This window comes from Alosa alosa, chromosome 3 (genome assembly GCF_017589495.1).
Source record: "Alosa alosa isolate M-15738 ecotype Scorff River chromosome 3, AALO_Geno_1.1, whole genome shotgun sequence".
NCBI classification, from domain to species: domain Eukaryota; kingdom Metazoa; phylum Chordata; class Actinopteri; order Clupeiformes; family Clupeidae; genus Alosa; species Alosa alosa.
In genome coordinates this window covers 20,640,097-20,664,068 of record NC_063191.1, presented here as the reverse complement: position 1 = coordinate 20,664,068, position 23,972 = coordinate 20,640,097, and the positions used below count along the sequence as shown (strand labels likewise).

The window sequence follows — 23,972 nt, the reverse complement described above, 5'->3', positions numbered from 1 at the left end:
CAGTTTCATGGAGCACAGTGGAGAATGGTGACCCGCAAGGCTGCCAGTTGAACCTGTCAGAAAGGTGTGTGATAATGAATTTTCTGAGGCTGATGCTTGTCACAGAAACACACTCTCATCTGGACAGCCTATTAAACGACATCCTGCAAATCCAATTGGTACCTTCTGGGTAGTGTAACATTTTCTCATAGAACACCAATCTCTCTCTCTTTCTGTCTCTGTCTGTCTCTCTCTCTCTCTCTCTCTCTTTGCAGTAGTAGGTCATATGAATATGTTATTTGCATTTGACCCCAGGTGCAGTGTGTGTGTGTGTGTTTTATAAGCAGCCCTCCCCCGCCCCAGTTCCTCTTAGGATGGTGTCTGGCAAAGACAAACAGCCGTGTGCATTCATTCAGCATCGCAAAAGCACAATCACAGAGCTGCCAGCAGGGTTGTCTACTATTAACATCTTACTGAGGGGGTTATACACATGATTGTGTGTGTGTGTGCAGGCATGGCGTTGGTGTGATTATGAGAAAGATGAATGTGTAGGAGGAGATCCAGATCAGTGCTTTCACCTCCGGCAGCCATGCAGATAAAGCACTTTTAACTACACTGCTTCCCACTTCATCTCACTCCACACACACACACACACACACACACACACACACACACACTTCTACATCACTGCTGGCTATATGAAACATCTTAGAGAAGATTATAAATATATATTGTCAGCCAGTGGTTGTGGGGTGACAGATGACCGAGTGACGGCATTGGCTGCTGTGTAATGTGAACTGTGGTCAGTGTGGTGCGTAGCTCTGGTCACTGTCCAGCATAGAGGTCAGGCAACTGGGTCACTGAGTGCGTGTGCCACTGGTCAGGAAGGGTGGGGTCAGCCGCTGGGGATGGACGTGTGGCACTGACCCAGTGCTGCAGCTGACCGGGAGCACAGGAAAACCACCCGGAACAACTTCCTGTGCACCGGCATGGACTGCATGTGTAACAGCTGTGTGCTCTTGTCTGGGGAGTGTGTGTGTGTGTGTGCTTGGTTGTATATGTGTGTCTAGTGACTAGTGCTATATGAATGCTTTTGTGTCTCTGTATGTCATGTAGTGCATGTTTCTTGTGTGTAAGTGTGTGTGTGTGTGTGTGTGTGTGTGTGTTAGTTAATTCCAGGCTGCTTGGCTTCCGTTTGTCCCTGTGTGACTCTAATCACACTCCCCTCTCCATTTGTGCTACCAGCTGCAGGCTGCACATCTGCCTGTGTGTGTGTGTGTGTGTGTGTGTGTGTGAGGCATGTGCCAGCGGGGACCCCAAAAGGGAAAGAGTGTGCCCCCCTCTCATTAGCATGGCTGAGCTAGCGGGCTGGTTGGGAGGCAGGGCTTAATTAAAAGCGCTCTGATGGCACGACTCACAACCCTGATGGATGACAGCAGAGTGGCGGCCCAGCACTTCAGGGAGGCCCGCCATTACCCGCCACTCAGAGAAAGATGGAGGGAGGGAGAGAGATGGAGGAGAGAGGGATGACCCACAGAGGAAGTCATTATTCTTTTATGCCCCCATTTCCACTCTCCTCTTTTTTCTACAAGTGTTCTTCCTTTCTTTGCTCTTCATTTTCTATAACAGCTACAGCACCTCTGCTGTTTACCTCCTCCCATCTTTGTTTTCTCTCTCTCTCTCTTGTTCTTTCTCTTCTTTTAGCCACCTACCTTTCTGCAGTCATTTCATCCTGGCTGTAGTCTGTGTGCAGATAAAGGGCCCATTTGTGGCAGTGGAAGCTGAGGGGGGAGAGCATCAGTGGTTGTCAGCCCTGTCACAGAATGTAATCAGTTTGCCATTCAGAGTGTGTGCTGAGCTGTTGTGAAGGACTGATTAAAATCTTGTGTGTGTCAAACAAGCCTTTGAACACACAAACACTCACACACACAGACACACACACACACACACACACACACACACACACCAGCTGTGCTTTTGGAGAGAGGCAGGGAGAGGTGTGACACTAGGAGGTGTTTAGGAGGATAAATGACATGGGGACACACACTTCCACCCCCACCCCCCCCACCCCCAACACACACACACACACACATTCTGCCTGTTTTTTGTGTGAACGTTCATTCATCACATTGTTCATTAGATTGGCTAATGTTGCCTAATTGACGTGCAGCTATTCATTTGAAATGACTGCATGGCTGATAGCTGAACACTGCCCCCATCCCACTCTCATCAACTGCCACATACACACACACACACACACACACGTACACACGTGCGCGCACACACACATGCGCTTGCACGCACTTGCACGCACTTGCACGCACACAGTCTTTCTCTCTTCCTCTTTCTCTATCTTTAGCTGATCTCCTTTCCTCACTCACAAACGCACCTATTTATGTGTTCTGTTCCATGGGATGCAAATCTGTGCTTGTATGTGTGCACACACACACACACACACACACACACACACACACACACACACACACAGGCTGTGGAATGGAGAGGATCGGGAGCAGCTGTGCAAGTGCAGCTGAGTTGATGTAAGGTGTTCTCTTCCTGTGTCGTCTGACCTGTCATCAAGGTCATCTGTGACCATGGGGGCTGAAGAGATCGCTGCGCTGTCCTCTGGCGCTGCATTCTCCTACACTCTCTCCATCACCCTCCACTCCACGTCACTCTCACTGCTTCTGTGTCAGGCTTTCCTATGGGAGATGACTGCTTTGCCCACTGGGCTCCTGATGCCATTTGCAATGGAAATCTTCCCCTTCGTCGCTCAGCTCAGCTCAATGCTCTGCGTCGCCAGTCTTCATCTCGCTCACAATTTGCACCCCTCAATTAAATCCCCTAATGTGGTTATTACTTCCTTTCGGGGGGGATTGTGTGTGTGTGTGTGTGTGTGTGTGTGTGTGTGTGTGTGTGTCGGGGCAGTCACTCCCTGGCTCAGCCTCCTCGGCTGGCTTTGGGCAGACTCCACGGCCGTGCTGGAGAGCCCAGACAGAGACGGAGAGGCTGAATGGGGATTTCAGCTGCAAGTGCAGAATGGCAGCTATGCCTTCTCCTCCTCCTTGGCCTCCTTGCTCACAATCTGATTAGACACACTGTCTGTCTGCCATGGTGTGTGTGTGTGTGCGCGTGCGCGTGCGCGTGCGTGCGTGTGTGTGTGTGTGTGTGTGTGTGTGTGTGTGCGTGTGTGCGTAAACATGTAGATGTACAGATTTGTGTGCATAAGCTGTAAGCTGCTAGTCTCGCTGGTCTTCACACCTTAGCTGAGAGGATTAAAATGTTTTTTGTATGCACAGCAGACAAGATCAGCCTTGGGTGGGTATTGATTGCATTAACACTCAACAAAGACTACTTGTTTGTACTCAAAAGAGACTCAAAGACCATTCTATTGATGTTTAAGTGTCAAGTTAGACAACCTTAGTTATTCTACCTCTATGCCTGTGGATCCAGACATACACTTCCCCCATCACTTTGGACTGCCAGTGTTTGAGCACTCCATTAGGAGAAACCGGTCAATATGGATCTGGTGCATTTGTGCTCAAATCCACCCGTCAACCAGCCAATCAAATAGTCTGTTGGTTTAGGTGTGAACCTCTTTGGCTAGCGTCCTTTGTGGATGTGTGTGACTCCACTGCCTGTGCTGGGATGAAGTTCTGCTGTGTCCAGGCAGGGAGGTGGGCAGCATGAAGGATTCCCTGCAGTGAGCACACAACTCCGCTGTGTCATGGGCAGCGCAGTGGCCCTCAGGCCCAGAGGATTCCACAGGAGGAGGAGCTGGAGGAACACCTGACCCAGAGGGGAGGGGGGGAGGGGGGTTTGCCTTTCTCCTGGCAGGTGTGGGAGGTGACAGTAAATTGTGTGTGTTGTTTGTTTTTATGTGGGGGTGGGAAACTGCATGGACACACTCCTAATGAGTCAAGGCTCCTCAGCTTTGTGTGGAGACGTGGTTGGGAGGAGAGAGGGAGGTGTTTGGAGGGGGAGAGTGGGTTACTGAGAGGGGGAGAAGCTGGGAGGCAGAGAATGATTATGTGTGTGTGTGTGTGTTATAGTGAGAGAGGGAGAGAGGGAGCGGGATGTGGGGCTGAATAAGCTCAATCCCGCCCTCTCTCTCTCTCTCTCTATCTCTCTATCTCTCTGTGAAAGGGAACAAAGGAAGCTTTCCCTGGCCCCCTCTGAGCTGCTTGACTTCTAACACGGCTCGTCTGCTTCCCCAGCAGCCTGCTCTCCTCCCAGTCAGTGAGCTAGCCAGCGCTGAGAGCACCAGTCGGCTGCAGCTCCCCACTCATTACCTCTCCTTTCTCTTCTCTTCTTCTCCTTTCTTCTTCTCTCTCTTCTTTTACCTTTTATTCTCTTTAGAACTCTTTTCTGCTCTCCTTCCCTCCTCTCCGTTCATCTTTAATCTGCTTCTCCTCACATCTTCGTCCCACTTCTCTCCTCTCCTCTCCTCTCCTGTCTCTCCCCAACTGCCACTGGGCTAGTCCCTCCCTCCTCTTCTCTTCTCTCCACCCCTCTCCTCACCACTCCACCCCTCACCCCTCTATCTGTCCTGTCTGTGGGTAACAGGGCTGTACGCTCCCTCTCTCTCTCTCTCCCTCTCTCTCCGGATGGGCTGTGTGATGAGGCCGCTGCTGCTGCTGCTGCTGCTGCTGACTAGGCTGGCTGTGGCTTGGCCGTGTCTCTCCTCTACTCTCTAGTCAGGAGGGGCCTGGAGCTGCCGACAAGCGTCTTGCGGTGCAAGGGAGGGTGTGTGTGTGTGTGTCTGTCTGTCTGTCTGTCTGTGTGTGTCTGTCTGTGTGAGAGAGAGAGGGTGTGTGTGTGTGTGTGTGTGTGACTGACTCTCGGGGACTGGTCTCAGTGCTGGGAGAGCCTCCTCACTTGAGCACAGCACATCACTCTGTTCTGAGTCTGAGTCTGCTCTCCCTCCTGCTCCTGGAGTCCTGGGCTGGCAGGAAGCACAATGCTCAGGTAAGAGAGACACGTTTGCTGTTGGGCTCAGGGCTTAGACATGGAAGTCTTATTGCTGAACTTAACTTACCGCGTTAGAAAGAAAGCCTGTCACCCACCTTGATCATTGGTGTCAGACACATATGCATTTGGAAATGGAATGGAAAAAGTGTGAGCAGTAGTTGCTATTGTCACTGTTGAATGCATGCTCAGCATGAGTCATGGTGTGTGGCATATGCCAGGCTAAGCCCTCTCAGGACAGCACTGGCAGAGCTGTGTTTGTCTCTGCTGACATACAGTAATGTCGTAATTATGCTCAAGGCCAGTTTTGTCGAATCATTGGAAATGGTTTCAGACATGGTGTCATTGCAGGCAGAGAAGACTGTTTTAAATTCCTGTCTGTCTGAAGCTGGATTGTGTGTGTCATTGTTGTTGTGACATTGGGCTAGGATGGCGTCCTCTCTCACTCCAACTCTGTCTGTTTTCTCAGTGTCTCTCTCTCTCTCTCTCTCTTTCTCTCTCTCTCTCTAACTCTCTGGCCATCTCTGCTGACATCTCCGCTGGCAGCTGCCCACTCGCCCCTGCGCGCCCCTCTGCCCGTCCCCCTGGCGTGTTTATCCCTGGCACGGCCCAGCAGATGACAGGAGACAGACCCCGTCCCTGCTCTGGAGCTCCGTGCGCCAGCTTGGCAGAGCAAGGACGTCTGATAGAGGACAGAGTTTTTAGGGGCAGGAGAGGGGATCGTTGGGGGAGCGCAGGGGAGGGGTTGGGGGTGTTGGGTGCAGTGGGCACAGGGTAGCGTTTCCAGAAGAGTTCTCCTGGACTAGGCAGACAGACTAGAGGGCTGAGCTCTGGTGGCTAGATGGATGACAGGAGAGCCAGTGTCAGTGTGTTGGGCTTTAAAGAGAGGTGGGGAGTCTGCTTGACACGGGGCTGGTGTGTGCAGAGGACTGTTAATTCTATGTCTCTGAAGAATTGTATCATACTCTCACACAGAGACACTGTGTGGTAAGTGTGTGTGTGTATGTATTTGTTTGTGCTAGTATGACTTTGTATGTGTGTGTGTATGTATTTGTTTGTGCTAGTGTGTGTGTGTGTGTGTGCTTGTGCTTGTGTGTGTGTGTGTGTGTGTGTGTGTGTTGAAACTCATAGTCTTTGGCAGATAGAGGTGTTTTGTCAGACTGAAGGTGTTAATCTAGCAGAGCGAGTAAGAGTTGGAGTGAAGGGAGGCTGAGAGAGAGGAGGCTTGTAAGGAGCTGAATGGTATAATGTGAGGCGGCTGTGTGTGTGTGTGTGTGTGTGTGTGTGTAAGAGGGGTCTCTCAGAGGTTGTCGCCGTGGGAACAGAGTACTATGATGAACGCCGCTCTGTTGTCAGGACTGGGCCCAAAGAGAATGAGCCTGTGATTACACTCTTTCAAACGAGCGCGCTCACATATATACACACACACACACACACACACACACATGCTGATGCACATGCACACAAAGAGGCATCCACAGTGTCATAAATCCTCATATTCGCCACACTTAACACCACTGGCTTTTGTTATGGCTGGTGAGAACCTGCTGCTGGAGCAAAGACTCACGGGCTGCAATCAATGCAGACTGAGGAGATTCCTGCAGCCTAAAACTCTCTCTCTCACACACACTCACACACACACTCACACATACACACACAATGTTTCTCCAGCTCTCGTTCAAAGAAAGTCACAGCAGGCGTGCAGTGCAGAGCAGAGATGAAGAGCTGCCTTGTTACACTGTGACAAGTTGAGCCTAAATGCCGCTACATCAGAGGGGCCTTTCCCTCTCGTTCTATGGGGGTTGTGTGCGTCGTCAGTTTCAGACAGGCTGTGTGTGTGTGTGTGTGTGTGTGTGTGTGTGTGTGTGTGTGTGTGTGTGGTGGGGTTTCGTCATGGGGGTATTGGGATTGAAATGCACGGGTGGGAGCAGGCGGCAGAGCGGAACTGGGCACATGGAAACACCGGGAGTTGCTGGGCATGGATCCAACACACTGACACACACACACACACACACACACACACACACACACACACACACACACAGCCTGTCTGAAACTCTGCACCTGGGTTGTAGCCCAAGACTACGAACTCACAGATGTGGTTCTCTCTGTGTGTTTGTGTGTGTGTGTGTGTGTGTGCAGGCACACAATAGAACAGTAAATCACAGTTTACCCCTTTATGGAGATGGCACAAAGCCTCTGTGGTTTTGGTGCACATGCATACCTCCGCAGTCATGTTTAATGAATGAGCCCTGTGGAATGATTTAGCCAGCTGCATTTGCATTGGCACCCGCTAGTGTTTTTGAGGCAGATGACCCTGGATCACCCTCTAAGATCCTCCGTCTGAAATCTGTCCAGTCTGCAGCCTTTGTGTCGTAGTATCCTCTCTCGACGTCTTCATCTCTTTGTTCTGGTGTATCCGAGACCGAGTTTGATCCTAGGCCGGTCTCGTAAACGAGTCAGTTTAGCTTCGCTAGTGGTGTCTGCTTGCTGTTTCCATGCCGTCTGTGCTGTAGGTGGGGGCCCATGAGTGGAGTTTGAAGAGGGGTGCGTCAGCCTGTGGGGCAGGCCAGGGCCCCTGGGGGATGGGTGGAAATGCACAACCCTGCAAATAGGACACAGTCACTTTCCCACTCACTCACTCACTTTCTTGCTTTCTCTCTGTCTTTCTTTTTGTTTTTCTGTCTCATTTTCTCTCTCTCTCTGTCATACACACACACACACATATACCCTCGCTCTGTCTCTCTTTTTCTCTCTCTCTCACACACACACACACACACACACACACACATATACCCTCACTCTGTCTCTCTTTTTCTCTCTCTCTCACACACACACACACACACACACACACACACACACACCCACACACACACATATACCCTCACTCTGTCTCTCTTTTTCTCTCTCTCTCACACACACACACACACACACACACACACACACACACACACACACACACACACACACAGACAGACAGACAGACATACACACTGCTTTAATCTCTGTTCAATAGCCATCTATCAATTACAGTCATCTCGGTGCGATCGAAGCAAAGTGCGGGGGCTCTTTAGCCCCCACTGAGAGGCTGTCAGCGGGGAGCGCTGGAGTGACCGCAGCAGCTACCTGCAAATTAGATTCAGAGCAGCGGCTCTGAGGCGCTCCTGTCACCCGGGAGAGGAAAAAGGAGGAATCCTGGGGTCAAATATGTAGGTCAGACCCCCCGCTGGAACAGGAGAAGGCCTGGTATCTGCCCTGACCGCTGACTGGAGGAGATGGAGGAGGAGGAGGAGGGGGAAGGTGGAGAAAAATGAGAGGATGGAGGGAGGGAGGGGGATGAAAAGAGGATTCATGAGGTGGAGGATGAGAACAAAAGCCAAAAGCTCTGTGGGTTGTGACAATTGAGGACAGGAATGGAGGGATTGAGGAAGACAAAAAAGCTTGACGGAGAGCTAATTTGTGCCCAGTCGCCATGGAAGCAGTGGGGCGAGCAGGTCTGCCCGGGGACCATGTGGGGGTGTCCCCCACCCTCCTACCTCCCACTGGCCCTCAGGTGCTTAGTGCTAATCCGCTGCTCAATTCCCCTCTCTGTTCTCATTACTGGCAACATCTCCCCTCATTTCCTGTTCAGGGGGAGAAAGGAGAAAGCTAAAACACAGGCTCTCTCAGCAGCCCAGCCCAGCCCAGCCCCCCTTTCCTAATTGCCATTTTTGAGATTTGGATAGAGCGCAAGCACCCAGCCCAAATCCCCGTGTATACCCCCCCCCCCAAACCCCAAACACACACACACACACACACACACACACACACACACACTATTCCCCTGACACCCGCTGGTTCATTGACCTGTAGAAATCCCATCAGACGGCTCTTTGAAGGCTCTCTATTAAAAGTGGCGATGGCAGGGTTAAACTGCTCAGCTCTGACTTGGCCACTTGGCATTTCCCTACTTTTTTAATGGCTGATGGAAAGCCTCAAGCCACCACAGGGATTTCTTAAATGTTATTAAGTGGCATTAAAAATACATGCTGTAACTTAAATGGAAATATGTGTGCATTTGCGATTATGTGAGTGAGTGTGTGTGTGTGTCTGTGTGTCTGTGTGTCTGTGTTTGGTATTAGTAATCGTGCAAACTTGATTACTAATGGTTGGATGGCTTATTTTGACTCACTGAATCAATGTCAGTTTGTGCAGATCAATCTGCCTTAGCACAGCTGTTTATTTGTCCTGAAAACAAATGTAATTGCTTAGCTGACGGAAAGCTACAGTAGATACTGATACAGACACATGAACTGAGAGAGAGAGAAAGAGAGAGGGTGAGGGTGAGAGGGAGGAGAGAGAGAGAGAGAGAGAGAGGGAGGGAGTGATTGAGACAGAGGAAAATAAAGAGGAGGCTTGCGATGCTGGGAAGGAGAAAAGCCCTCCATTGTTCCTCCCGGCTCTGTGTTCTACTGAGAGGCCTGTTCTCCGCCCTCCTCCCCCCAACACCTCTACAGTTGTGTGAGCCTGCGTGGGGTCGGAGAGTCCAGCCCAGCCCAGTCCAGTCCAGCCCCTCTCTTCTCCTCCTGATCTCCACAGAGCTGCATTGTCCCTCTGCTCTGCCGCACTCTCGTTTCTCACATAGAGCACAGCACCAAGATACCAGCACTGCCCAGCACTCAGTCCACATCATAGCCGCGTGACTGGAACACATCACCCATCACACACACACACACACACACACACACCACCCATCACACACAAACAAACAAGCACATACACACACGCACACACACACGCACACACACAACCCATCACACACAAACACACACAACCCATCACACACAAACAAACACACACACACATATACATACATAGGCCTGTGGGCTGAGAAGACAAATAGCCTTGGGTGTTTCATGAACTACCTCATGAATGTTCTAGCATACTGAAAACATCCACCATTCATTTGAATGGTGTTCATAATTGCACTTGGCTTGCAATCCCCCCTGTAATAAGGCACCTCTCTCTGCACCTCCTCATTTGTCTTTAACGCCATTACTCTTTCTCTCCGTCAGTTGGCTGTGATCTCTCTCTTTTCTTTGCTCTCTCTTTCTCTCTCCCTCTCTTTCTCTCGCTCTCTCTCTCTTTACTGGAATTTGTCTGATGCTGTGGTAGTATGCGTGGCCCAGCTGTTTTGAGTGGCGTGTTTTCCCAGCGCTGGGCTCTGTGTGAGAGTCTGTTTTGTTTTGTTTTGTTTTGTTTTGTTTTGTTTTCCTTTCTCCTCATTTGTGGCCTCCTCTCGGGCAGACGGCCGTGGAGAATGGAGCTTTGCGTGGGGAAATGCGCTGGGCCTCGTCGCGGGGGCCTTCTCTCCCACTTTAGAGTTGTCAGTCAGTGGCCTCTCCCTCTCTGCCTCTTTCTCTCCAGGATCAATATGGCTTTTGTGTGCAGGAGAAAGGGCCTCCCCGCCGGCCGCAGGTCTGGGAGCTCAGCAGGGTCTTTGGGGAGCAGCAGGGGTGGGCTGGGGCAGCAATGTGGGGCTACTGGGTGGATATGACAAGAGTGTAAACATCCTGTCACTACCCCCACACACCACCCCATTGGCTCTCTCTCATCTGACATCTTGCTCTTCTAGCGCATCATCCACTGTACAGACCCAGAGACATAGCAGCCCTTATCTTATCTCCCCAGTGGACCCCTTCGCTCGGACCCTCCTTTACAACTTCTCATGGGCCGCTGTGCACAAGGGGAGGTGTAGGGATGGAGGCTGTTTTGATGAACAGGGCTGATGTTTTTCACACATCTGGTATGGCCATTGATTTGTCCAGGTTGTGGGGGTGGGGGAAATGCTTGTGAGTGGTGGGATCTGGGGCAGCACTGGAGTTGGAGCGCCGTGGCGCCTCAAGCCCAGTAAGGCCGCGTCCCATGTCGGCGTGAGCCGAGCAGCACCAGTGTGGCAGCATGATGGATGGGCCTGACTGGAGCAGGACCCTTGACCCCGCCGTCGGCGGGGCTGCTGTGGGGATCCCCGCAGGCAGGTCCTCGGGGCCAGCGGCGTGCCGCTCCCTCTGAGGGGGACACTGTTCTGCGGCCTCTGGCCTCCCCCAGTGGAAAGAACAGCTCAGTCTGGCTCAGTCCAGCTCCTCATGGACATTTCAGATGGGGAGGAAGACGGAGCTATTTCAGTCAGCGTGATGATGTTATTCGTCTGCACAGAGAGAGAGAGAGAGAGAGAGGAAGGAAGAGAGAGAAAGAAAGAGAGAGAGAGAGATTTCGGCTGACTGGAGCGATTCTGCTCTTAAACGGAGGATTTCATTACCAAGTTCCTCTGAGAAGAGAGAAAAAAACTCTGAAGCTGGATCAGTCTATAGAAAATAAAGTGTGTCAGGCTGGAGGAATTCTGCCTGTGTTCTTGCGGTATCGATAGTAGAGCAACCTGAACAGGGCCCATTAGTTTATAAAATTACATGTCTCACAGACAGCCTTGTAATTAAGTGTGCCCGAGAGGGCTGAGGCAATTCTGACTGCTGTCAGCAGAATTCTTTTCCCCCCCCATTTCTTTCCATGCACTGGAACCCGGAGAGGGAAGAGAAATATGTTTTCCAAGTGTGCCACAGAAATGATCCTTTAAATGGCTGTTTATGTTATCGTCGGAGAATTCGGCGTGACACGTGAGGCGAGATGGGCTCTGCTACTCTCCTCCCGGCTCTGTCCTCTCGATCCTCTCTCGGAGTGCTGGACATTCAGCCAGTGTTGTGTGGATTATGTGGATTTGTGTTCAATCTATAGGGCAATATTAAATCTGTGTTTTGCCTGAGCAATGTGAAATTGGCCTTGACATGCCCATAAAACTACTTGAATTGTGAGACTGTGTGATTGTGTGTCTCAGAGGTGGCGACCCAAAGCTGTGTGTGTGTGTGTGTGTGTGTGTGTGTGTGTGTGTGTGTGTGTGTGTGTGTGTGTGTGTGTGTGTGTGTGTGTGTGTGTGTGTGTGTGTGTGTAGTGTTTGCATGTTACTGCCGTTTGCTTTCAGCCTACTGAGTGTGTTCTGCTTTTAAGTGTGTGTGTACACAAACAAGGCGTGGGAGGTAGGTGTACCAGACAAAGACGCCAGGGTTCAAATGTGTTTAGACTGCGTTGAAAGAGCACTCGCACATACCATCACCTCGATGCAAGAGGCTAGGATGGTGGTTTGGTGAGAGGCATTCATTTGTCTGAAAGTTTTACGGGATGTGGGAGATTGTGAGCTGCCCAGAGAGTTCCAACTGTTCAGGAGTTTTCAGGAATGCAGGCCAGGGTAGCTCTTGTTTTTTTTTTTTGCTGTTTTTTTGTCTTAAGATTTTATCAAGCACGGCCAAGACTTTGTCCTGTGCGCTGCCTTGCTGCAACACAGTGGGGTTTGTGTGCTCCTTCTCTCCTCTCTCTCCCTGTCCTTCCCTTCCTCCCTCCCTCCCTCCCTCTCCTCTGCTCTCTGTCACGCTCTTTCTGCGTGTCTCTTGTCACAGGGGAAAGATGCTACACTGCCCGGGGCTGTGAAGTCACTGACCCCACCCCCCGTAGTCCCAGGGCAAAGGGCTGGCGCGGGTTAGAGCGATGACGGACACAGACGTGGTACAGACTACCCCTTACTCACCTCTTCATATCTCTCTCTCTCTCTCTCCTCTCTCCCTCTCTCCCTCCCTGCCTCCCTCTCTCCCTCTCTGCCTCTACAGGGGACATCACGCAAAAGGGCTATGAGAAGAAGCGAAGCAAGTTGCTGGCCCCTTACATCCCACAGATCCAAGGTAAGAGATCTAAAGCTCTTTTGTCCTAACTGCAGCGCCTCTACTAGCCATGTGAAGGGTACGGAGTCTGTGTGCTGTATTTCCACTAATGTTACTTTGTGTCAGCTGTGTGACCTTGAATGAATTGGAGGACTAATGGGGGAGTAGTTGTGGAGAGAGTAGGTTGGTGTTAACAGTGGGCACAAAGTGAGTTCTTCGTAGTCTGCCTTTACTGTTATTCAGTTTTGTACCCCAGTGCTGTCAGCCTGTGAGACAGCGTTTTGCACCAATGATGAGACTGCAAGGCTGTTTACAGAGCTACAGAGTTACTCACATTACAAGAAGCCAGAATATTCATACAGCATTTGACCTGCTCTGTCTCTGGCTCCAAACTACAATAAGATAAGCGTAATCCTGCAGTGGAATTTTTTCTTTCTTTTTTTTTCCCTGTAAGTGCTCCTCACACCATTCTATTCTCTTGGAGACGCACCGTCTGTCCATTCTCCAGAGGAGTATAATAAAGCTAGCATTGTTGTGAAATGGCGTCGTCTGATTGCCGAGTCGGTGCGCGGGTAGGCTTTTGATTGGCTGCGGTTTGTTTTCCGTTCTGTTCAGAGGCCTGGGAACTGACGACCTGCAGCATCCATAACAGCCATCTCTCTTAAATAGCTCACACTTAACAGCCAATCAATACCGAATGGAAAGTAGTGGAGGAGGGCCTCACACAGGGAGTCCATGCATCACCATTAGCGTGTCCTGTGGGTCCTGTGGAGGGGCGCCGGGGCCCTTGACGACGTGTTTTAGAGCCGTCTCTGGGGGCGGCCTCAGCCTGCTCCTGACTCGCCGCTCTGCTCTGCTCGTGTCATCAGTCTGTTTTGCTCCTACTTAACAGCCACATGGCCCCCGGGCCCACCACTAGCCACAGCAGGAAACGTTTGTGTGTGTGTGTGTTTGTGTGTGTGTAGTGTGTGTTTATCTGTATGTTTATTTTTAGCACTAGCCAGAGAAGCCGGGGATGAATATTTTATGAGGCTTTTGTGGCGGCCACTGTCTGCCCTTCTCTCCACACGTCGTGTTTTTGGTTTGGCCGGCGGCTCTGGAAAAGGACCGGGGCCCTGGCTCAGCAAGCCTCCGCGGCCCTGATGTCTTTCCCAGCACTGTGACAGGCTCTGTCATTAAGGTGCCATTGTGCTCTGGCCGCTGCGGCAGGCCCCTTTTTCCCGACATTGGCCTCCTCTGTCCTAGCGAGCCATCTCTCTCTCTCTCTCTCTCTCTCTCTCTCTCTCGTGGTTCGCTTCAGTAAAACAACAACAGTTCCCAGTGATTGCAAAACACTCAAAGCTATGGGTTCAGTACACCGATTAATCACATGGTGATTTAAATGGTGTAGCGTCTCCATGTAGTTATTAGTTGTAACCACAGTGCCCTGTTCAGGTAGTGTGTAATGTAAATGGCCCATCAGTGTATGTGCTCGTAGCTCGTCGTAAACCTGTTGCCGAGACCCCTTGGTGAGAATGATTCAGGCTCCACGCTGTGATTGGCCCAGGGGCTCGGCTCATAGTGCCGACTCACGGACCCCCAGCAGACCTGCTGTGCGAAACTTTACCCCCCCGGGGAGGGAGAGCCCTGCAAGCAGCCTTGTATGAAGCGCTTCACATTACGCAGGGCCGCGCCGCCGGAGTCTTTATGGGCTCGTATATAACAGGATGTCAGCGTGGCTCTGATGATCCAAAGAGTGCAAAACGATGTGAAATGGCCAGGGGAACCAGGGGACACCGGATCGTCTTTCATCGTGGTGTTACCGGCTCATCTTACTCAGGCCCTGCGCCACACAGCCCACAAATCACTCTTCTGGCCGCCTCTCAAAAGACAAGGTGCCAAATAACGTGCTCCAGATTGTCCATGTGACACCGTGATAATATGGCTCATGAACAGTGGACGTTAAACCACTAAGTCGTTTAAACAATCTGGAAAAATATGCAGATCAGCCACCCCCTAAAAAGGAGAGCCAGGCAGTTTATTCCTGTTTGCTCAGGAATTAAGGGATTGAATTTTCCCTGCCTCCTTCGAGTGAGGGTAGTGGCGTTTTCATTTGTCTTCTCCTCGTAGGTTTGTTTTTGACGTTTGTGGTTGGGAGGCTAGTTAAGAGCTGTTGCCTTCAGTACATTATGCAGAATAATAAATGGCTCACAGCCACAGAGCTAGACTAGATGTTATAACTTTTGAAATCCTTTGAATTTAACCAACTGAATTCTTGGCTGTGGACCGCTAGACTGTGATTAGTCTGAGAGCATTTCTACCCAGCAACTCTTAAGAGGCTGACCCGGTGTTCACAACTCTGTTTTGTCAGGCCTTTGTGAGGCCACCCTGCTGGGATGACACAGTGCTGAGGAACGCAGCCAACTTGTGTGAGTCCAGTCTGGCTGGGGGGTCGGGACACTTGAGCCATTTTCTGTGACTTATTGAGCTAGCGTTGACCAAGGCTGGTAGTCTCCTGAACTGGTTGCAGCCAGTCAAATCATCCATCCCCAAGAGAGGCAGTCGGCCTGGGCTCAGGGATGGGTCAGCAGCCTCAGGCAGGGGCGATCCCCAAGGGGAAGACATCCTTCAAGATGAAGGTAGTAATTTAATCTCGGCCCAACACAATGGGAGACATTAAACTTCGCCCTACCAAAACATGTCAACTATGCATGTTTTTTCATGAGAAATCCCCTCCTAATTGAACAATGAACACTGCAAAGCGGCCTCTGTGCTTAGTTGGATCTGTGCAAGTCAGATGCATTGGAATGGCCTGCCCACAGTCTTTGGTGGTTTCACCCAAGGCTATTTGCATCTTGTCTCTATGCAGCCATGATCTTGGGGCAGTTTACTCTGCAGTGCATTTAAATAACAGAACAGATTTAGGTTCATTGATTGCAATGTCCACTGTAGTGACCAGTTCCACACTATGGAGTCTGAGGGTCCATGGAGCCCCTGAGGTAGGAGGGATGAGCCTCTCTGGGAGCTCAGCGGGACTTGGGCTCCTTTGAGGTGGAATGGACTCTCCTGGAAAGCATTACAGGTAGCCAAAAGCATTGTTGCTCTTCAACCGCGACTCATTGAGCAGGCTGTGCAGTGCCCCTTCCTCAACAACCCCTTCTGCAGTGCCCCTTCCGACACAAACAGGAAATGCACTGCGGGTGTGTTGTTTCAGCGGAGAGAGAGGAAGCACTTGACGTGTGGCCGAGCTAAATGTGGGGTTGGCACCACATATGTTTTTCCATGCTCTGTTATTCAGAGTTTCAGAGAGTATATATAGTTCCTCTTTGTTTTTTTTCTGTATTTTGATGGGCGATGGTTTATAAAAGTGAAATTCCGTAGAGGCCTTGGAAACGAAGTATGACTTGCATAACCGCAGTGCTGTGAGTCATCAGGAAAGACATTCTTCACAAAAAGGTGAAGAATTTGATTTTTTTGTGTCTTCTTTGTTGCTGGTTTTGGAACGGCAAAGGCCAGAGGGTTGTCTGGAGATGTCGCGAGGGCCCTCATTTGAGGTCGGTTTCCGAAGCATAGTTAGGATTCTCATGTTATTATGCAGTCCTGCTTGATCAGAAGTTCCGCCTGCGGCACAGTTTTTTTTTCGGGCCTTTTTGGGTCTTGTGTCTCAATATAGGCTACACTCCACGTCATGTTTCTCTGGAAGTCTGTGATAGACCATCCTTGCAACTCACTGCTTGATGCCACTGCTGTTCTGCTGCTAAGCTTTTCACAACCAGGGATCGGTTGTGAAAAGCTGGTCAACACTTCCCATTTTCCCAGCTCTTCTCATTTACACATCAAACAAGATCTTTTCCTCCAACTATTCCAGACATGTGTGTCATTCCTGTTTGAATGTCATTCCCTGTTGAGTGTTTTCTCAGGCTTGGTTTAAACTATGAAGTTGAAATGGAACAAATTTTCAATTTTCTTTCTCCTGAAAATGTAATGCAGGTCTTTTGAACCTGTTCAGGCATTTGTTTGATGTCTGCCATTCTAGCTGCCAGTGAATTGCAGTAGAACACCTTTTAGATGATCAGGCCATTTTTTATAAGAAAGAAACAAACTGAACAAGAGCTGGCATTTTTAGCATTGCATGGAACCTGAATGTCAGCTGGGATTGATGTGAGCCAGCCTACACCCCCATAAATGCCAGATCTCTGCCCAATTCTCAGTTACAAGACAGATGACAAGAATATTGCCTATTAAAGTCTAGAACACCTCACCCATACATGGAGTAGAAGATGGCCTGTCAAGTTCTCCATGAGATAAAGCCAAAATGCCAAATGTTATTGGTCCATAGTGGACTCAGCTAGTGGGAGCCTGATGCCCAGGCCACACATACCACTTTGCTCACACTCGTAGACTAAAACAGAGACGCCTCTTCACCATGACATTCAGAGCCAGCTTCCCAGTGATGGATGGCTGCGGGCCCTGCATGTCCCTTCCCCCAGCTATGGGGGTCTGGTGTGGGGACGTCCTCAGTCCCCAGACACACATGCCACCTGTGGGGTAGAGTTGATGAGGGTAGAGTGTGTGTGTGGGTGTGTGTGTGTTTTCAACGGTGGCGGTGAGCTTTGAAACTGAGCTCTGTGATCGATCTTCCTCTGTCAACGAGGGCAGAAGTGATCTAGTTCCACTGCAAAGTCTTGTTGGATACTTTACATATTTGATCACTTGCAGTGTGTGTGTCTGTGAGTCTGTGTATAAGTGTATGTGAATGTGTGGGTGTGGGGGTGTACTCATGCGCATGCACTCTACTGTGTGTGAACTCCAAGTGACCCACCTTAGAATGCCAGCATGGTTCTTACTGAGCTGTAGGAAACAGACATAAATCCTCTCTCCCTCTCTCTTCCCTTCCCTTCCCTGTCTCTCTCTATCCCTCCCTCTCTCTCTATCTCTCTCTCTATCCCTCCCTCTCTCTCTCCCGGTCTTTCTCCCCCCAGGAGTAGATCCATCTCTTCAGATTGAGCACAGAATTCAGGCGTCGTCCCAAGCTGCTCCAGCTGGCTCCAAACAGAACAAATCGCGGACGCCAAACACGCGGGATGAGCGTTTCCGCTCCGGTAAGAACAGCCCTGCTCCCATCACTAGCCAGAAGTGTTTTCATCCCCTGTCTAGCCTCCATAGTCCAGCTTACAGCCCTGCAGAACCATGGAACCGTGAAACAAAACAAAAGAAAATGGCAAGGCTTCAAAATGAATAAGTTGTATTGAATTTATTGTATTAAGGTTACCTGCACTGTGCTATTGATGAAGCACAAAAAGCTAGATAACATTTGGAAATCAAGATGCACGTTTGTCCTGATGTGATGTTTTGATATCTTGCTTGTGTATTGACCCTGTGTGCTTTGGTATTCTGTTTGCTATTCTGCAGATCTGCACACAGAAGCCGTACAAGCAGCCTTGGCCAAATACAAAGAGAGAAAGATGCCCATGCCTTCCAAGAGACGCTCTGTGCTCGTTCAGTCCTCAGTAGAAGCATGCACGCCCCCAGGTAAGACGAGCCCGCTCTGTCCCCCTTCTTCCCCATGCCCACCCCAACCGCCATGACCTGAACAAACACGAGGCAGTCTGACCTCTGCAAAGTGACACCATCTCACCCGACGCGCTCTCCCGATCCAGACATGCTGCCGCCGCTGCAGGGGACCGTCCTTTCGGTTCACCTGCTGATTGTTGTCGAGATGACATTTTGGACGGACGGAGTTCATTACCGAGTGGAAAAATTGCCCTGGCCCTGTTTGAACAAGTCCTTTCTTCATGCGGCGGCGGGTGAAGAAGTGGCCCTCACCAGTCGGTTCCCAGGCCACCCTCCCACTTGGCCTGTGTGATGGCAGAATAAGTGGATATTTAGCATACTTGGAAGGTCTGTCTTGTCAAAGCCTCTGGGTCTGTGTTATGGTGCTGTTGTTGTGTTGTGGTTGAGATCATTGTAGTTGGACCGTAGGCACTTGCTCTCGGAAAGGCCAGTCCTTGTACAGTGAGGGGGATGACATTGTTTTCTTCTGAGGCGTTGGTGACATTTATGAAGTGCAAGCAGCATTATTACACAGTGAAAACAAGTGTCAGTCTTAAAGCTGTGTGGAATCTTGCCTTGTATTATGCTAAAAAAAAAATTCTAATTTTTGTCAGCATTTCTTCCTAACTTTTTAGTCACTAACCCAGTATTAGCCATCCCCTTCTTTCAACTAGCAATGGTCTGCATCATAATTGGCATGCAGAAATACCCATCTCTTTGATGTGCCCTGATTGTTTAATATGGCTGAGTCATGTTGAAAGTGTGTTTATTGATAGCATAACCCAAGAGAGTCACATAGACCCGTTTAGAGCATGCACCTCCCAAATGGCAAGCAGAAAGCAATACTAAATATATTCCACAAACCTACTGCCTACACCTGTTTTAGAGACTGAGCTCATCCGCCATTTAGGTTGTCTACTGCTTCTCTCTCCTATACTGAGGAGGTTGTGTAAAGTTACAATAGCACATTCTAATATGTTGACATGTAGAACTTGCACGTGGTCCTTGTAGCAATGAGATCACTATGATGTGTTGCCTTTGTGTGGGGCCATTGTTAATGAACTTACACAGGCTCAGAGTGGCTGGCGCTGGACCATCTCTCTTCTCTCTGGGTAATGAGACTGACTGGTTGAGTTAACTGGATTAGGAGTTCAGAGGTTGGCAGCTCAGGCCAGCAGCAGGAAACTCATTCATGTGTCCTTTGGGAATCAGGGTGCGGTTCACTGCATCCATTGTCTTTCAGAGAGGTGATGCGTATGCAGGCAGACACACACACACACACACACACACACACACACACACACACACACACACACACACACACACACACACACACACACACACACACACACACACACACACACACACACATTACCTCACAGAATGGGGTCTGGAACAGCAGGGAAAGACCAACGTCCTAAATTTGGACAAATAGTATGCAGTGCCTTTGTGTCCCCATGGCTGGCAGTACTCCCACCCCTGGCATGGACCTCTGTCTAGATAGCTGTCTGTCCAGGTCAGGCTGAGAATGACAGTGCAGTCCTCAGTCTGTGAAGCCATTCATTGCCTAGAGAGGGGTGTGGATGAAGGGACATGACCAGTGCCCAGTCCGGCGGCACAGACCCCCCCACCCCCACAAATCCTCAAAGCCACTCCTTATGTAACCCAACTTCTTCCAATCCAGCAGCCATGTGACCTGGGGTTTTGCATACGTATCAGACTGTGTGTGATATGTGTATTGTGCGTGTGCGTGTGTGTGTGTGTGTGTGTGTGTGTGTGTGTGTGTGTGTGTGTGTGTGCGCTGACCCCCTCTCCCCCTGTATCTGCTGGCTGGCATTGCAAACGGTTCTGATGTGTCATGGTGCCCCTCTCCCCCTGTCTGGCCTGTGCCTGTGTCCTGGGAGGGGAGCTGTGCGCTCTCCCCAGCCTCATTTGGGCTCTCTGTTGATGCTGACGGGGGGAGCAATGCACATAATGGGAGACTAATTTGAAGTTGTTGATTCGTGTTTTTCTGCACAGTGTTTCTTTTTTCACCATGTTTATATATGTGAGCTGGTTTTGTAATGAGGATCTTTTTCTCCTCAGCTCTCCCCCTTTACATCTCTCTCTCTCTCTCTCTCTCTCTCTCTCTCTCTCTTTCTCTCTTCTCTGTGCTTCCTTACCCTCTCCCTGCATCTATGTCAAGGTTATGGAGAGATTGGGGAGAGAGCATGTGAGAAATGTCAAACCTCATGAACTAATGAGGTGTTTTTCTTGAAACCAGACTTTTTGATAAGCTCGTCGTCTCATCTAGCTCACGCGTTTTTGAAGCACAGGGCAGAAATCTTCTGCTCTGTTTTAAGCCGACATCGATGGCAGTCATTTTTCCCCCTCTGAGACAGCCCATTTCCATACCCTAGTATTTGGCATGCTGTGTTGATCGGTAAGGTGGAGGCCCAACAAATCCTCTCTCTCGCTCTCTTTCTCTCTCTCTCTCTGTCTCTCTCTCTCTCTCTCTCCCCTCTCTCTCTCTCTGTGGGGAGGAAGGTGGTTTGGACAGGCGGGGTAAGGCGCACATTGATAATGATGATAATAAAGTGAGGCATCTCTGCGTGACTGTGTGCTTTGTGTCCACTCCCCCTGGTTTCCTCCTTGTCTGCTGGACACAATCCATGCTAATCGCACCCTGTGGCTGATTAATGGGCTCATTAATAAGAAATGAATCAGCCGCAACTACAGGCTGCCCATCCGCCAGCCGGGCCTCGTCCACCCTCTTAACGCAAGAGTCAAACACACTAACATAAACGCCCATGCATCATCTCCCAGGGCCGATCGCTTTATGGTGAGAAACGGTAGAGGGTGAGTTAGCTTAAGGTTTATACTGCAGGCCTCTTTCTAGTCTTTTGGGGTTCCATTAACTCTGCTCTCCTTCACTGGTAAGCCTGGTGAGAAATGCTACCTTTGATGGACAAACGCAAATGTGCGTTCACAGACCTAAGTAAGTACTGTATAAGTATATATACTCTTTTGATCCCGTTAGGTCTCTGCATTTATCCCAATCTGTGAATTAGTGAAACACACTCAGCACATAGTGAGCACACAGTGAGGTGAAGCACACACTAATCCCGGCGCAGTGAACTGCCTGCAACAACAGCGGCGCTCAGGGAGGAGTGAGGGGTTAGGTGCCTTGCTCAAGGGCACTTCAGCCTTGCCTACTGGTCAGGGTTCGAACCGGCAACCCTTCGGTTACAAGTCCGAAACACTAAACAGTAGGCCAAGGCAGCCCCTGAGGATCGGGGAAAGGAAGATGCTCAAAGATAAGCAGTTGTTCTCCTAGTGTGTCGCTGTTGAGGTGGAAATTTTAGTTTAGCTTTGCAGTGTGAGCTGGACTGCAGCCTGGCAAGTTCAGTGCTGCTTGTTAAGTCGGTGACTCCTTGTGATGGCACTCAGAGACAGCAGTATGCCTCCAGTTCAGACTTCTCTATCTGATCTGTGTCATCTGTATGTCTGTCTGTCTGTCTGTCTGTCTGTCTGTTTAGCTGTTTGTCTGTCAATCTCAATTCGTCTATCTGTTTTTGTCTGCATCTGTATATTTCTGTCTATTTATGCGGTTGTCTACTTGCCAGCCTCCCCCTTTCTCTTTTTTAAATCTGTTCTCTCCTTTCCTCTTTCTCATAGAAATGCATTGTTCTGGGAAATAACAGTGCCTTACACCCAAAGCAGAGCACTTCTTTCGTTTGCACTAAAGGCAGGGGAAGCATGCTCTGTCCACCCCCAGTTCCCCCAGCCGTAACAGACACAGTGACCATTCCTAATCCCCTTCAGCCCTGCCCAGCCGTGTCCGAGAGTGGTCTGCTGTTGCATTTTGATGTGGTGTCCTCATCTCCCACTTTGGATTTAAATGGAAATACATGCAGTCCCATGACAGTAGACCTGCACTCGATATTGCGTAGTCTTGCTTTAATTGGACCGTTCGCCCGATGAGATGACCATAAAAGGAACCAGCTCTGTTTGCTCGCTGTGTTTCTATGGCAATACAGGCTGGTCAGGCCATCTTTCTTCGAAGGTGTTTGACATATTGAGTTTTTTTTCTGTTCTAAATGAAGTCTTATAGCATATGCAGAAATCCAGAGCAGTTTTATTTTAGCCCTGCGCAGCAAGACGCCACATCCAATATGTGATTCACTCCAGACTCTGGAGACTCTGGCTTTCTGAAAGTACTGTAATAGGAAATTCTGTTTAAAGTGATTCTTTGAACACACACACTTGCGTGCCCTTCATGCATTTATTATTGTCAGTTTTTCTGTGCTCTCCAAGTGTATTTTTATCTCTTTCTGCTGTACAGACATGACTCCGATTCATTCTCGTCTCTCCCCCAGAGGAGACCATGCATTCTCTTTTAAGTCTGCCATTGCGTAACACTATCCATCGGGCCAGAGGTGCGCTCCCTGGAGAGACGCTGCTGGGGCCAGTAAACACACTCCCTAACTTGTTTTCCACTCTGGGCTGATCCCAGATCAGCGGCCCGGGGAGCCGGAGGGCGCTGCGCTGTAGGGAGGAGAGGAGAGGAGAGACTGTAGGGAGGAGAGGAGAGACTGTAGGGAGAGGAGGAGAGGAGAGACTGTAGGGAGAGGAGGAGAGGAGAGACTGTAGGGAGAGGAGGAGAGACTGTAGGGAGGAGAGGAGAGGAGAGACTGTAGGGAGAGGAGAAGAGGAGAGACTGTAGGGAGGAGAGGAGAGGTGAGACTGTAGGGAGAGGAGGAGAGGTGAGACTGTAGGGAGAGGAGGAGAGGTGAGACTGTAGGGAGAGGAGAAGAGGAGAGACTGTAGGGAGGAGAGGATAGGAGAGACTGTAGGAGAGGAGAAGAGGAGAGACTGTAGGGAGGAGAGGAGAGACTGTAGGGAGGAGAGGAGAGACTGTAGGGAGGGGAGGAGAGGTGAGACTGTAGTGAGAGGAGGAGAGGAGAGGATAGACTGTAGGGAGAAGAGATGAGAGGAGAGACTAGGGAGAGGAGGAGAGGAGAGACTGTAGGGAGGAGAGGAGAGACTGTAGGGAGAGGAGAGGATAGACTGTAGGGAGAGGAGAGGATAGACTGTAGGGATAAGACTCTACAATCATCAGCGTCTAGAACAGAGCACACAAGTGCTAATGAGCTCGGCAGTCGCCCAGTTATTTGAGCTGAGAGATGGAGAGCCCTTGGTAGTGTTCTGGCTGTTGCTCTGGTTTGGGGCACTGTAATTGCGGCGCTGTAATTGCTGGTGTTTGACTACAGTAGCAGTAGATATTTTGCACTGTAGTTTCTTCTTTGATGTTCCGTTGTCATCTGCCTCTGTTGATGAGGCGACTTTGTTGTCGACCACCACTGTTCTTAGCTCTCATCTGCTCTGACCTCTGACCTCTGCTTGCTGCGGTGAGGTCACTGTGTGTGTGACCCGGAGCCTTCAGAGCTATTCTGCTCCTCAACTCTGCCCACGCCCGTTATCTCAGCTGAAAGGTGGGCTCAGCCAGGTCTTCACTGCCCGTCCTGGAGCTCACGTCCATGGTGCCCCTGGCGGACCAATTACCCTCATGCCAGCTTTCATCTCATGGCGCTCATATTGTCTGTCCATTCACCCCCAGGCCACTGGTCATCTTCATGATTGTTACCACCAGAGCCATTACATCCATCAGTGTATGCTGGTTTTTTTTTCTTTCTGTTCATGTCATCCTGTCCTCCTGCCTGTCCTCCTGCCTGTTCTCCCTCCCTCCCCCGATCTTGTTTATTTTTCTTC

The 23,972-nt window shown here is 50.2% G+C and overlaps 1 protein-coding gene across 1 annotated transcript in view; it reads left to right on the top strand.

Annotated features, from left to right (window-relative positions):
* dip2a (disco-interacting protein 2 homolog A) overlaps positions 1-23,972 on the top strand; it is a 94,386-nt gene that overhangs the window by 40,490 nt on the left and 29,924 nt on the right. The window contains 3 exon segments of the mRNA XM_048239373.1: positions 12,639-12,710; positions 17,651-17,770; positions 18,081-18,200. Of these exon segments, the coding sequence (XP_048095330.1) occupies positions 12,639-12,710; positions 17,651-17,770; positions 18,081-18,200 (312 nt within the window).